Raw genomic sequence first — 15,908 nt, forward strand, 5'->3', positions numbered from 1 at the left:
TACACAAAATCAATCCTTGATCAATATTATGTTATCACACAATATATATCTTATCTGATGCAAATATTCTAAATTACAACAGCATCATCATCATCATCATTTGATTGTGAACTCAAAACATCTCACAAAGATATGTTTCATCCAATCACTTGAGGATATACAGTTAATAACCTTTTAAACTTTACGTTCCTCGTGTAGTTTGTTTGTTGACCATATCAGCAAACTGTCCGACCATAACATATCGATGCAATGTAGAGATTCTTTGACCATTTCTCCTGCAATAGTAGAAATATGCCTTAAGAATGTGATTCCAAATGAAACAATTGTTTTTGTCATATATCATATCAAGTCTGAAAAAAAGAGCTTGTTTGATTGAACTAGGGTTATTTGGAAATAATTAAAGTGAGTTGTTTAAATCAAATGACCAAAATGCCCTAACTATTTTAAAATGTAAGGGTTATTTGGTTAATTATTGAATAATTTGATTGATAATGGGAGATAAGTGGTTATTTGAGCTATTTAAAAAAAAAAAACTTCATCAAACAAGAGCAATGTTTAATTTGTATCCGAATTATTCAGATCAGATCAAACAACAGAAAGTGTTTCCAATGTGAAAATTTTACCTTCACATGTGTGCTAGGAAAAGCAGAGGTGCGGAGTGTTTCTTGAGTCTCGTCCACAACTTTTCGTTTGGGTACACTAAGAATTAAAGCTGCTTGGTCATTAGTAGCAGCCATGGAAGTTATCCTGTAACCGCTTTCCCACCTCCGATGAATACCATCACTAGGGTACATAAAATCAAGCTCCACAACCTGGTCGGAGTAGCCAGCATTTCTAGACATCACTACCGCCCAACGATCCCCAGCTGTAGTCATCGAAGTGACGTGGAAACCTTCTTTCCATTTTTTATTGATCCACTTGAACGGAAATGATTCACTCACTTTATACGACTGTTGGGTGAATGGAGTGCCTGAAAGCAACAATATGATCAATCATGGATGATACAAAAGCTATGCATGAGATCAAACCTAAATCATTTTGCAAATATAAATAAAGGCCCCAGATTGAAATCATAATCTTTGTATCTATTCAAATTCCCAATTATATTAAGCCATAAGAAGTAAGAATTGTGCAGAATTAACCAAAAATTTCAATGTTATTTCCCGTACATATTTTATCCTTTGCTATTCATCTCAATGGCAAGAACTTCCCTAATTGGTGATCAAGCACCAAACCCTTCCCAACAACCCCATTAATAAGAAAAAAGAGAATAAACAATTGTTATTTTATCACAATCACTACTCCATTGAAAAATTGCCAAAGTAAAAATTGAAAATGATTTTTATTTTGTTTGGTACAAAAAAATTTTGTATCATCAGGATCATGAATCAAGTATACAAATAATTTCTAGATCATGATCTAGATTACATGTGTACATTTTAGTTTCGTTTTCAACTTGTTTGATGTCTGGGGAGGGGGGGGGGGGGGGGGGGGGGGGGGGGGGGGGGAATGAGGTTTGTTTGAAGAAAAAGTAAATTATTTTGGATTATTTAGGCTAAATAACTAAAATATCCTTTAAATTTAACATTGTAGAATTTATCCAAATAACCCTTCATCAAATGATATTTAAGAAAAAGTCTTGCTTTTTTATATCACTGTGATCTTTGACAAACACACGAAAACTTGATACCAATACAGCCAATATTCATAACTAAACTGATATATACTCGATTGTATATGAAGTCTAGAGAAAGATTTAACCAACCTTTAGACATGACAACCAACGAACTCCCATTAGATGAGCCAGCTAAAGAACTAATATAGAAATTCTTTTCCCAATGCTCCATTATCCAATCCTGATTGATAGATATCAGTAAGAATAAATTTTAAAAAAAGGGTAAAACAGATTTAACAAATAACAAGAAAATTATTATATCACTTATAAAAATAATGACCTTATGCAGGAACACAGTTGAGAGTTCATACACTTGGGAAGTGAAACCTGTACCAGCATCCATGATCAATGCCCACAAGTTTTGTGCAGAAGCCACACAGCTGATATGCAAACCATCTTCATTACCCTTATCCACATGTTGACGCAGCCTTGAATCCGTAACATTATAATGATACCTGACAGTTACAAGCATTTTTAGTAATGAAAAGATAACCTCATCGGAAATATAAGGAGTTACCTTTGTTTCATAGGACGTCGTGCATTATAAACCGATATCCATTGAGTAGCAGGACTACCAAGTCGCAGTTTCTTCTTTGGTTGTTCTTCTTCTTCCAAATTTATAAGCAGTCTTCCCCTTTTCTGCCCAACCTGAACAATGCAAAATAAAAATTTAGTGTCTTTTGAAGAGCCTTAAGCATTAAGTGCATGCAAAATGAGCACGAACCTTAAGGGCGCCATCAGTTCTTATAGGTCTTTGCGATGTAACTGGGTCAATCAAACTGTCGAAAAAGGATATCAACTTGGAATAATTTGGTTCCTCGTCAAATCTCATATTTGTTATAGCTTCAAGGAACTGTTTGAAAGGTGGTGGACAAAAGCAACACATCAGCTCTGGAGATGTAGCCATTTTCTTTTTGCAAACAAGAAAGCTTTTGTTGTCACCCTGCATATAAACAAACAACAAACAGAAGAGTCCTCATTAAAGCTTCATTGCTTTAGTATTCATGTGGAACTGGGAATGATGATGACAATGATCCTTCTTTCTCTTTTTTGTGAGACCAGGGTTTTTTCTCCTAGGAATTTAACATGAGACATCGGACTCTTAATTCAAGATTCTTACCACTTCAGCTGAATGGGTTATAACAGTGATCATTCTACTTTACCTGATAGCCTTGCCATGGAAGTCTTCCCTTGATTAGGAATATAAGGGTGTACGCCAATGACTCAAGATCATCCCTTCTACTTCCTGTCCTGCCTAAATGTGCATGTGCACTTGCATATCTTATTGTGCCCCTGTTGAAGAAAGTCATTAGTCATTGTCCAGGAAAATGTAGTGACATCAATACTTTTTCTTTTTTGAGACTAGGGTTTTTTTCTCTGGAGAAGGCTCACACAACATCCCATTGCCAGGTACCATGAACCATCACTTAAATCATAGCACTTTCAGTGAGAATCAAACTTTAATAATTAACATTCTGCTCACCTAAATATATCAGGGCGCTGATCATATTCAACGTGCTTCCCTGTTGAGGCATCCTTCCATCTAGATGCTGTATCAACAAAATGTTTCATGTAATCATGAATAAATAAAAAGTGAAATAACTGAAAGCAATATGATAGAGCTTTGGGAAAGACAGCCTACCCAAACCAAGATCGATAAGATAAAGCTTCTTCTCTTCAGCTGTTCCAGGTTGACCAAGTAAAAAGTTCTCAGGCTTCACATCTCCATGCACAAATCTTTGCAGTTAAGTAAAAGAAAGATATATAAATGTTAACCGAAGGACTACACAAATTGGTAATGAAATTTTGTCCGGGAATTGTTGGTAATAAGGACCTACCCTTTCATGTGAAGTTTTTCGAGAATTGCTATTGCCTCCACTGCTATACAAGCCGCCATATTTGGTGGCATCCTGTTGCAAGCAAAAGAACACACAATGCACACAAGATGTAACAATGAGAAATGGCTAGTACCTCTAAGGGAAAGAAAGTGACAAATATTTGTCTTACAATTGGCCTAATGAATTCCAAACATCCCAAAGACTGGGTCCAAGTATGTCCATGACCTGAAACATTTACATAAAAAATTTCAGAAACAATTAATGAAGTGGACACAATCTTGATTGAGAAGTTTCTATATTAAAACTCACCAAGATATAAAAATCTCCTATTCGACCCTTGTAATGCACCCTTGGTATCCCATAGCATCCATTCAAGTTGCTTTATTCACAAAGAAAATGAAGAGCGGGAAAATAGTGAGAAAAAACCCTTCTTATACAAAATAAGACTGGCCCCAATTGGAAATCTTTATTAATGTTTTTGTATTCACATCCAGATTCAAACACAAAAATGTTTGGTAACTAAACTTAGTCACAGCCAGATTCAAAATGTTATTTATTTTTTGTATCTGGTTCGGATCCAATGCAAAAACAGATTCAAAAGTCTTTCCCAATGGAGCCATTGTGTTAGAAGTAAAACCGGCCTTTAGAAGTGCACACCTATATACTTGCCACTCAAATGGCGGGCCATAGTTACACCCCTTGCTATTCCTGTGCTCAAACTTTAATGCTACCTGAGGGAACAATGAATTATTATACTAAGGAATTTCGTCAACCACAGTTAAAACCAAAAAGAAATTACCTCAAGTGCATCAGCTCCTGTTCTCTCCGTTCCGCCACTTACCCTTCTTCCAACATAAACTTGACCAAAACCACCCTTACCCAGTTTTCTTTCTGTCTTGTATATAGGAGAATTACCAACTTGCACCTGCAACAACAACAGAAGTCCAATTAGAGCCCTAAAAATGACAATTAATCTATGCTGAATCTTGAGGATATCAAAATGAGAAATAACAATGAAAATATAAATATATTTTTTCACTTGTTAGTACATAAAACCAAAATGAGTAAAAAAGAAAATACCCTATCAGGCACAGGAGTAGCATTCGAATCTTCATCCACCCCCAAATTCTTGTCCGCATTTCCCCCCTCCATAGCAACTGCTTTAACTGCAACACCCTGGACTCCGTTTAATACTGGTTCTTGAGCAACTGGAAGGATCTCACAAGGTGGCTCAGGGCCTAGATCTACCAACCTAACCCCTCTTCCTCTTCCAGCAGCAGCTGGCCTCACAGGTATAGCCGCCGAAGGCCCTTTCGCTACAGGTGGAGCATTAGCCCCTCTTCCTCTTCCACCACCAACTCTTCTTCTAGTTCTATTAGGAGCAGGTGCAAGCCAATTCTCCTCCTTATCAACTGGTTGAGGGACAGACTGAAGATCATCAAGACGTTTTGATCTCCGGGGTCCACTTCTCAACTCTGGCATTGTAACCCATGCAAAATCACAATCCACCCAATTTCTTCATCACCACTTTACACATCCCTGTAAACTAATTTACAAATCATCAAAAACTAAAATAGTAACCAAAACTACTGTCATCTTGCATGTTTCTGATACTCTTCATATAATACAAATGAAATGCCAAGAAACCCAAATAAGTACAAACCCATTAGACCATCTACAGTCTATTTAAAACTGATCAAGAAAACAAATATACCACCATCAACAACCATTAAGAAACGAACTTTTAACATGATCGGTTGCAAAAACTGAAGCATCCATCCAATCAAACGAGTTTAAAAAACTTTCAATCAGTATACCGATCATCATTTCTGGTAATAAAAAGACAGATCGTACCTGGAAGAAATCAAAAGGAGAAAGATCGGTGACAAGAAGTTGAAGAATCGATGCATTCAATAAAAAAGGTATCAGTCGATCGGTATCAGATCCTCCATCGGTCCATTTAACATATAAGTTTGAGTTGATAAAGTTGAGAATAGTTATTGATTGAAGATTTGGAGTGCAAGAATGGATGATTTTAGGTTGAGATTTGGGAGAAAAACTGTATTGTGATTATCGATGTGTTGTCTTCTCGGCCTAGACTGCTATCTCTCTTTCTCTTTCTCTTTCTCTCTCCTATCTTTTCTTTTCTATAATTTCCCTCTTAATATAAATATATATATATATATATAAAAGCTTCTCCGGTTCAAACCGTTTGGCTTTTTTTCACGGAAAAAGCATAGAATACGTGGCCTTGTAAAACTCCTATAAAATCATTCTAATAATGTGATATAATAAAACATTTAATATGTTGTGAATAAATTAACATTAATTTAAACTTTTTTTTTCAGCTAACAGTTTTATGTATAAATACTTATTATTGTGATAATTATGTTGATGCAAGCTTTAATATTTAAAAGTATATTATGATAAGTTATATAATTAAGAGTTATTTGGAGGGGTGAAATTGGCATTAGAATTAGAATTTAATTTTAATTATTATGTTTGAAAAATATTTAAAAAAATAATATATATTATATATATTATTAAGATATTTATTTTACAGTTTAAAGAAAATAGTATCTAGGATTTGATTCTCATTTAAAAAAGAATATTGGTTGACATGTTAATTGACTAAATAAAATAATATATTAATTTAGTATTTATATTGATTTAATATTTTAAATTTTTAAATTTTAAATAAAATATAAAATATTTATTTAATAGGTTTTTAATTAAAAAATTTATATACTATTTCAAAATATTAATTTTTTAAATTAAAAATATATATAATATTTCAAAATGTTAACATTTTAAACTAAGATGTTGTTAGGATTCGGGTTTTTTAACAAACCCTACTATTTTAATATTAAAATAATAATTTTTTTTCTTATTTATCCTTTTTATTAATTATAAATTTTCATTTTTTTTTCTAAATATTTAATATTTAAAATATAAATTTAAAATGAAAAAGGTATTTTAGTCTTTTTAAAAATTATTTTAAAAGATTGGATAGATAAGAAGTGATTTAGTGGTGATTAAAAAAAACTTACAAAAATAAGGCCTTAAAAATATATCAGCACTATAATTTTTTAAATAAAAATAATAATATATCAATCATAAATAAATATTGGTATTAAGATTCTAAAACAAAAAAAAAGGTGAAATTGAAAATTAGAAAAATATATTGACTCCATTGAAATTCAAATTTTAATTACAATGGTAAATATGAGATGATCTATCAAATTTAAAATTGAAATTAAAGAGTAATTAATTTAAACAAATAAAAAAACTCAAATCTTAGAACTTCTAATGCAAAGTCGATAATCACTCCACTAATTGGATTTCTATTGATTATTCAATTTAATATAAATTATTTACCAATCTCTAAAGAAAACCTCCATCATTATAAAATATTTTATTGACTCAATCTAATATCTAAGAAAGTTATTTCAGCAGATTTAAATTATTTTTTTATGATTTTATTTACAATCATAATTAAAAAAATATATTGTGTGATTAGATTAGATAAAAATTTGTTCAATTTAAAAAAAAAAAGTTATCAATATTTTTATCCACATTTTATATTATATTTTTTTACCCTTTTAATTACCCTTATTTTGTTTATCTTAATTAAATTGTTTAAGATATTATTAAGTTTGGTAAGGGTAAGTTTATATAAAAAAAAGTGTAAATATTTTTTTTTTTTTGTTAGTATTTGTTATTTTAATTTATAAGTATAAATATATGAATTATTTTATTATTTATACTTTAAGTTTAAACTATTTTTTGATTTTTGGTGCACCGCAGGGACCCTTCCGTGAAGGGTGCGAAAATAGTTTATATTTAAAATATCCGTTATGGATCAGGTGGGGTTTGTATATTCGGGACGGAGATGGTAATGCATTTTCCGAACTGAATCGCCTCTTTATGGCTTGGGGATGGAATATAGCTCACCCCGACTCTCACACCTTATTAGACTTGTCCTCGTCTTTAAATCTTTTACAGAATACCATAAAAGATCAAATTCAATATAAACATAGTTGTTGGTAGTAAATTTTTTAACTAACAAAAAAAAATTAAGATATTTTTAGAGAAAATTGAGGATAAAGAGACTCTAGATTTGTGTGAGTATAACCACGAATTAGAATTGATTGACCGTACCAATAGTTATACCACATTTATTACACAAATTGAAATAAGAAGTAAGAGTTCTTTGTGCGTATGTCATATGAGAGGTGGTACATGTGTCCATGCTCTAGTTTGCATTCGGATTAGTAATGTTGAGAGTGTGCGTGACAGTCTCGATATTTGTTGGATTATATGTAGTAGATGAATAAGCTTAATGCTTAGGTCGTGGGTCAATGATTCCATGCTGTTGTTGACGAGGAGAAGAGGGGTGATCCCACGAGTTCTGTGAGATGGACCATTTGTATCCACAGAGGAAGAGCCCACTACTACCCCACATATTGAACAAATGTTGAGAATTTGGTTGATGTTGTTGTTGGCCACTATTGTGGCTGACACCGCTTTTACCACCACTGCCTAAGTCGTTTTTATTATCTGCATGGCTTTCGGCTGGTTGCAATGTTTCCCATAATAACTATTAGTCATTATCCATCTCAAAAGTGATGAGAATAATGCTCTTGATGTTGGATACATCACTGGTAGAGTGGAAAGTGATTTGGGGTCATTAAGGTTATGAAAAGAAAAAGGAACGACTACCATGGATGAAGAAAATGCGTTCGACGCAAAGGTGCAAAAGAAAAAAAATATGGTGAAAATTTCCCTAAAGCTCCAATACCATCACCAAGTCACATGTCTTTTCTAAGCCACATTTCTCTTCCACCTCTACATTTTTTGTTTTAACTCATTTCATTTGTCATACATCGTTTGTGTCATTCAAACAATTATATTTTAAGTTTTTTTAAAAAGAATAAGTTTATTGAACTCTATAAATATAGAGATTCTTGAATTTGTCATTTATGTCCTCTTAGAAAATGTATTAAACTATTATTTCTTTCTTCAAATTCTTTTATTCTTATGCCTGAGATTGTTCATGTTGATTTCAATATTATATATTATTGGCCGATTATTCTTAGTTTTTGTGGACCTTTTATTTATCAAAAAATTGATGTATATTCTATCGTCTTAAATTTTAGAACGTTTATTCGCACTCAGTTTGAAAGGGACATGAAAAAAACATTCAATGTGATAATGGTCGTGAATTTTATAACAAACCTTTTTGAGAATTTTGTAAACATGGTCTTTCTTTTCGTTTTTCATGCTCTCATACATCACCTCAAATTGGATAGCTGAATTTTTTTGTACGATTAATAATATTATTCGTACTTTAATTGCTCATGCTACTTTACCTCCATCATTTTAACATCATACATTATAAGACAACATATCTTCTCAATATTATTCCCCAAAAATTATTAAATTAAAAATCCCTCTTCAGATTCTTTATAAAAAAGAACTATCATATTCTCATCTCCGAGTGTTTAGATGTTTGTGTTATCCTCGCTTCCCTTTTACCACCATAAATAAACTCCAACACTATTCCAACACATTTCCCTTAAAACAGTTACATCGTCTCTCGTTTGTGTTGGAGCTTATCGCATTTGACTGTTTCCTAGAGTACAATGTCAAACAAAGAACTCGAAGATTACTCACAATATAAGGAGAGAACTTTTGGAATTCTAAAGTGATAAATGATGAGATGATGTGTATAGAGAAATACAATGTGAATGAATATTTATAGTTGAAAATTAAACTCATAATCAATTTTTTAATCCAATGGCCACTAATCCAACATTCATCCATCCAACAATTATCCTTCTTGTCTTTTCATCATCCTTGTAAGTTACATCCAACAAGTATTTTGTAGTTATAATAGCAATTAACACCTTTTGTTAATTGCATCATTCAAGACATTAATGTTAATTGTAACAATTAACAAATTCATTTTCATTTGGATTAAATTTCACTATAATTCACATTTAAATTTTATGTGAATTTCATTTGGATTAATTTTACTTTAATTCACATTTGAATTTGATGTGAATTTCATTTGAATTAAATTTCACAATTAATTCACATTTGAATTTTGTGTGAATTTTATTTGGATTAAATTTCACCATTAATTCACATTTGAATTTGATGTAAATTTCAATTGTCCAAATATCATTTTCATTTAATTAATGAAATTGTTTAATTCCAACTGGCAATGTTATACGATCAATGTGAATTTTTTCTCATAAAAAAATTATGACGGTTCTTTTGAGAGACATAAAGCCCGTCTTGTAGGTAATAGCAAAACCCAACATGTTAGCGTGGATTGTGCTTACACGTATAGCTCGGTTGTTAAGTCGGCGACTATTCACATTATTCTTAGTCTTACTTTATCTAAAACTTGACACATTCATTAGCTTTATGTCAAGAATGTGTTCTTACATTGTGAGTTTAAGAATACTATATAAATGCATCAACCTATGGGGTTTTGGGATCCCACTAAACCGAATCATGTTTGTCTATTAAGTAAATCTCTTTACGGACTTAATCGGCTGATTCCATTAGCATGGTATAAGAGATTTGTTGATTATAATCATACTATTGAGTTCTCTCATAGTACTTTAGATTATTCTCTTTTTGTTTTTCGAAAATGTATATCTATGACTTATTTTCTATTGTATGTGATTGACATCATATTGTCTACGTCTTCAGATGAAATTCGTGAAGTTTTTATTAGTAGAGATTGTTGAGCATGCTGACATGTCTTACTGTAAATTGTCACTAAATCATGTTGTTACTAAACCAAAGCTCAATGCTACATTGAGCATGTTAGATTAAAATGAAAAATTAACTTAGTATAAGCAGCTAATGATTACAAAATTACAAGGTTTTGAATATTTAGATTAAATAATCAAAAATGGAGAAATTATTTGGTAAAAATAGGTAATTAATTATTAGTATTAATTCACTATTAATAAAGAGCTAAATTAAGTTAATTTTGAGCAAATTAAAGAAAACCGGAAGGAAAGTTGATCAGTATTTTATCAAGTCGGCTCATCTTTCTACTTCAGAATTTAAGGAAATCGGTTATCTCAATTATCGGTATTCTGCACATCGGTCTAAGCATAACCGGTAGTGGAAATATCGATTCTTCAAGAAGCGTAACCAGTAGTGGAGATATCGGTTCTACAAGAAGCGTAACCGGTAGTGGAAATATCGGTTCTACAAGAAGCGTAACTGGTAGTAGATGATATCGGTTCTCCAAAAAGCGTAACTGGTAGTGAAAATATCGGTTCTGCAAGAAGCGTAACCGGTAGTGGATGAAATCGGTTTCCTAGAAGCGTAACCGATAGTAGATGAAATCGGTTTCACTAGTTCTCAAAATATAAACACATTTCCGGTAGCGGAAGAAATCAGCTTTATGCTACATTAGGATTTTATTTCCATTTTGGTGCAAGTCTGAGAAAAACCTTTTGATAGCAACTATCTGCTAACACAGTTCAGACTGTCAAGAGCACCAAAAGATAAATTATCCTTGTTGCATGTTCCTAGGAAATCATAATCCAATTAATGTCATCTTGACTTATTATAATCAAAGTACAGACAAGATCAAATGATATCTTATCCAATGTACTTTTTTGGACCTCAACCAATCAAGATCAAGAAAGATGTCCTATGAAGAAAATGTATCCGTTGAAGAAGCAAAAATATCAAGAAGACATAAGTTATTCTGCTTAAAAACCGCTTTTGACACTTTCAACCGTTGCTATCAAATATTTTCAAGCTTTCAAATCTACAAGTTATCAAAGAGTGTGCTAGAATCTTAAGTGTATGACAATACTATCTATTCTGTGTGAGTGGTGAGTATTGTAAATTGACAGAATCCGTTTCTGTTCAATAGAGTGTGTGCTAAGAGTTCGAAAGTAAGCAGTAACTAAGTCTTGGTTGTTCGACTAGATTGTATGCGAGTATTGTATTCAATCCGATCTTCTAGTGGATATCCTTCTCAAGTTTGAGAAGAAGGGGTGACGTAGGAGTTTTACTCCAAACATCCATAAATATTGTGTTATGTCTTTTCTTCCTTATTATCCTCTAAACCAACCATATGTTGCTTCAATTTGAAACAAACACTTCTGTACTTGAATTCGGTTCAAGAATTTGTGACAACTTGTGTAGAGTAGAAACGAGATAATCAACCTCTAATAGGGCTATTATCGAATAGTGTGTGTAAGCGTTCAACGTTGCGAGACTCTAGTCTCCTTCGGCGATCCCGATCTTAATAGAGCACTTCATTATAAATTAGTTTCTCTATAGGAGTCTTACAGGTGCACTTCAGTATCTTACTTTCACGAGACTCGACAACACTTATATTGTGCAACAAGTGTGCTTATTCATGCATGACCCAAAAAATGCGCATAAGCATTCATTGAAGTGCATGGTGTACTACATTCAGGGTACTCTCGATTAGGATGACAATGGGACAGTTGGGGCGGGAAATGCATTTATCATCCTCGACCCATTCAATTTCGAGGAATCTCTGCGGGACACCGTTTATATATCATATTCTCAAAAATAAATAATTTTTTTATATTATCAAATTATATAAACTGATTTTTAATATAATATATATAGTAATATATTAAAATTTTATTTTATTATAAAGAACTAAACTTAAAACTCTTATAAAATATAATAAATAAATATATTGGTGATTTAATATATAAAATTATGTTTTTAGTATTGGGGGTATAATCAGGGTGAAATTGGGGCAGTTTAGGGCATGGAACACAAATACCATCACCGTCTCATCCTCAATCAACTACCGGTCAAATCAAATAAAAACCGCCACAAACGGGGCAATTCAGTTCAATTTATACGGGGAGATTTCAAATTGTCATCCTTACTCTTGATCATGATCTCCACAATTATACATCATGTATGTTACTATAGTTTTGTATACAAATGTTGAGACCACAATTATACATCATGTATGTTACTATAGTTTTGTATACAAATGTTGATTGGTGTGGATGTCTGGATACCAGATTGTCCACCTCGGGTTATTATGCATTTTTGGGGATAATTTAATATTTTGGTATGTTAAACGCCAAACGCCAGACAACCTTATTCTGTTTAGTATAGAGGTTGGATATTTAAGGGTTGACCAATGTGGTTTTAGAATCATATTGGTTGAGGAACCTCCTATTGGAACTTCATTACTTAATCGAGAATGCTACTTTTGTTTATTGTGATAATGTTAGTGCGATGTATCTTGTTAGAAAACCGGTTAATTATCAACATACTAAACATATTGAGATGAATATTCATTTTGTTCACGAAAAGGTGGCTCGTGAACAAGTTCGAATGTTACATGTCCCATTACGTTCTGAAATTGTCAACATCCTTATCAAATATCTTCCTTTGGTATTATTTGAAGATTTTCGGAACTGTGTTGTGTTCGTGAACCTCCCATTCGACTATAGAATATATATTATTGTTATAATATAATATATTATTAGATATATTTGTTAATATTATATTACTAATCTTTACTAATTATTAGACAATATTATATATATATATAATTATTTAAGTTAATTGAGTTATTCAAGGAATATATTTTTTTTTTGTATTATACTTTGTTTGGTCTTGAATTCCATTTATTAGGATCAAATTTATTGTTTTGGATTTTTATAATAGAATAATTCTATCAAGTTTTGGTAGATTGTTTTTTTCTCATATTTGTCAATCATTTATATAACTATTTAAGTTAATTGAGTTATTCAAGGAATATATTTTTTATTATTATACTTTGTTCGCTCTTGAATTCCGTTTATTAGGATCAAATTTATTGTTTTGGATTTTTATAATATGAATAATACTATCGAGTTTTGGTAGATCGTTTTTTTCTCATATTTGTCATCCATTTTGATCATCATTTTTCGAATCTTTGTCTATATATTTATTTCTTCACAACAAAAGAAATGAAGTAGTTAAATTTATAGTTGTTTTTATTTTATTCAAAAAGTTATTGAAACTAGTCTTTAATTTGGAGATTCTTTCACATTTATCATGTTTTGATTTGCATGAATTTTTCATTATTTTGATTATATATGCATATGGATAGTTATGAGTTTGAAAAAAAAAATCTTACGTTATTTACCAACTTATGGGAAAAACAATTTTCATTGTCGCTCAAAATATTTGTTAGAGATTTTTCAGACACCGTTTATTTGGTTTGTTCGACTTAATTTGCTCATCACTCATCGTTATGGAACTCAAACGAGTCCGTATTTGAAGTCAATTTCAAAATTAATTTAAGATGGTTAGATCTTCTTTATTCAAATATTATTTTTACAAATTTGTCATACTTTTTAACATATAAATTCTCAATTTAGTTGTTTTAATTATGTAATTATTTACAAGTTAATTTTTATATCTAACTATTTATTTGAAGTAATGAAAATTAAGTCTTTAAAAAAAATAGACTTATTAAAGATTGTTTGGATTAAAACTGTAAATAAAAGTTACAAATTTTTTATTATAGATGATAAATGTGTTTACCAAATTTATTTTAAATTGATTCTGTTGAAAGTGATAAAATGTGCATATCAAATCAGAGAATTATAAATAATTGCAAATTTCTACACCAATTACTTCTAGAGAAAGATGTCGTACAATAGCAAATATAAAAAAATAATAAGAATAATTCAATTCTAATGTAAAATTGAAAGATTATTTTGTTCATATTTAATATTTAAAAATAAAAAGATCAAAGAAATAACAATATTTCAAAATCCTCCAATACATATAAATAGTTGTATGAACAAAGAAAGATTAAAAAAAAACATATAATGTTTGTAGTAAAATAACTGACATGAAAAGAGATGATTGAGTGTATATTAATATTATAATCAACATTTATTCAAGAATATACTCATAAAATACTTATGTACGGCTTTATGTTATGAGTCACATTGACCTTATTAAAAAATTGGATGTTCTAATTGTCTCAATGAATTAATCATATATAATATAATATTTTTAACTTCACCTCTTATTAAATGTTTTCTTTGAAAAGAATGTGTTACCTCCTTTATTTATACCAAACAAAATGAATTACTTAATCACTCAAGATGAAGAAAGACCAACAATGAGAAAATAAACACTCTAAATAATAGTGGCACATGAATATTCACAATCTACAAATAAAGAATTGAGTGCAAATAGATTTTCATAATAAAACATTAATATAAAGTTTTAAACATAATAACTGTTATTTTACATATAAAACATTTAAAAAGTAATTAACATGTTTTAAATTAATTAACATTAATATAAACTTTTTTCAAGCTATGTTATATTTAAAAATATATATTATTATAACATTAATTTTTTTATTAAAGAATTAAATGCTTAATTTTATTTATACTTTATGTTATAAGGTTTTTTATATATGAGATTTTAATATATGTATAATTAGAGTTTGTGTAATGGAAAATGCTAAATTGAAAAAACTCTCAAAATATGTATAGGTTTCTCTTTCAAATCAAAAGGAAAAATCAAAAGAAGTTGAAAAATGATTTTTTTTTCCGTAGCCGATTCAGTTGACCATTTTTTTTAGCATAGGAGGGTGTCTCGTTTTTCTTACAACCACTCATATTTGAGTTGGTGTTGTGTTTTATTCGATGCGGCATTTTGTTTAGCCGATCGTATTTTTCATCCCAAATTTTATAATCCGAATAATATTCTTAACTGTTGGTGAGTCGTTTGTTGCCTATATCCCCGCGATTGACTTAGTATTCATTTCTAGAGTTCGTGTTTATCCATTTTTTAATAGAAAAAAATAAAGTAATTTAAACCACTTTCATTTTGAGAATCTCTTATTTATATTCTTTCATTATTATTTATATGAGTTTATCATTTTTTTAACTGTATATATAAATAATCAGTTATCACTTGACAAAATATTTTTCGACGTTGTTGATCGATTATTGGTTAAAGATAACTTTCACTTTCACTCAAAATATTTGATAGAAATTAATCCGACACCAATTGATTGATTTATACATATGACTTTATTTCATCTTAATCATTACGGATATTTAGAATTACCGTGAAATTTTATAAAATTGGGATTTAAAATAATTTAAAAATAATTAGTCTGAATTAATTATATTATTTAATATTTATATTTTCATTTAATTATTTTGTATTTATTTTTATTATATATTATATGTATTTTTTTTATTTGAATTAATAATAATTAATTTATTTTAAAATAATATTATATATATAAATAAAAAGTGGAGAAAAACAAAATAAGGTTTTGGATGGTGTTATTTGAATCACCGAATTTGGAAATTTTCTTTCCCTCTCTC

General features: G+C 30.2%; 1 protein-coding gene across 2 annotated transcripts; it reads right to left on the bottom strand.

The window, feature by feature from the left end:
• Positions 1-5,650, bottom strand: LOC124941815 (casein kinase 1-like protein HD16). Of its 2 annotated transcripts, none has more exons than XM_047482167.1 (16): positions 5,368-5,650; positions 4,594-5,052; positions 4,313-4,438; positions 4,171-4,244; positions 3,823-3,892; positions 3,683-3,738; positions 3,514-3,585; positions 3,318-3,412; positions 3,159-3,225; positions 2,839-2,968; positions 2,400-2,618; positions 2,193-2,323; positions 1,956-2,130; positions 1,766-1,856; positions 624-970; positions 1-275 (listed from the first exon to the last, which is right to left on the bottom strand). In XM_047482167.1, the coding sequence occupies exons 2-16, from the start codon at positions 4,993-4,995 to the stop codon at positions 216-218; spliced, it is 2,115 nt and encodes a 704-aa protein (XP_047338123.1). In that variant the 5' UTR covers positions 4,996-5,052; positions 5,368-5,650; the 3' UTR covers positions 1-215. The 2 variants fall into 2 exon arrangements, with proteins under 2 accessions (XP_047338123.1, XP_047338124.1); XM_047482168.1 differs by having other exon boundaries at positions 4,594-5,059.
• Between the last annotated feature and the right edge of the window lie 10,258 nt (positions 5,651-15,908).

Source organism: Impatiens glandulifera, chromosome 6, assembly GCF_907164915.1.
Source record: "Impatiens glandulifera chromosome 6, dImpGla2.1, whole genome shotgun sequence".
NCBI classification, from domain to species: Eukaryota; Viridiplantae; Streptophyta; class Magnoliopsida; order Ericales; family Balsaminaceae; genus Impatiens; species Impatiens glandulifera.

Bases quoted from the DNA above. Each gene is read 5' to 3' on its own strand.
- LOC124941815 (XM_047482167.1), bottom strand. From the start codon at position 4,995: ATGCCAGAGTTGAGAAGTGGACCCCGGAGATCAAAACGTCTTGATGAT. The intron at 3,893-4,170 runs GTGTGCACTTCT...TTGTGAATAAAG, and splicing joins TTTGAGTGGCAAGTATATAG to CAACTTGAATGGATGCTATG. The intron at 1,857-1,955 runs GTCATTATTTTT...TCTATCAATCAG, and splicing joins CAACTGTGTTCCTGCATAAG to GATTGGATAATGGAGCATTG.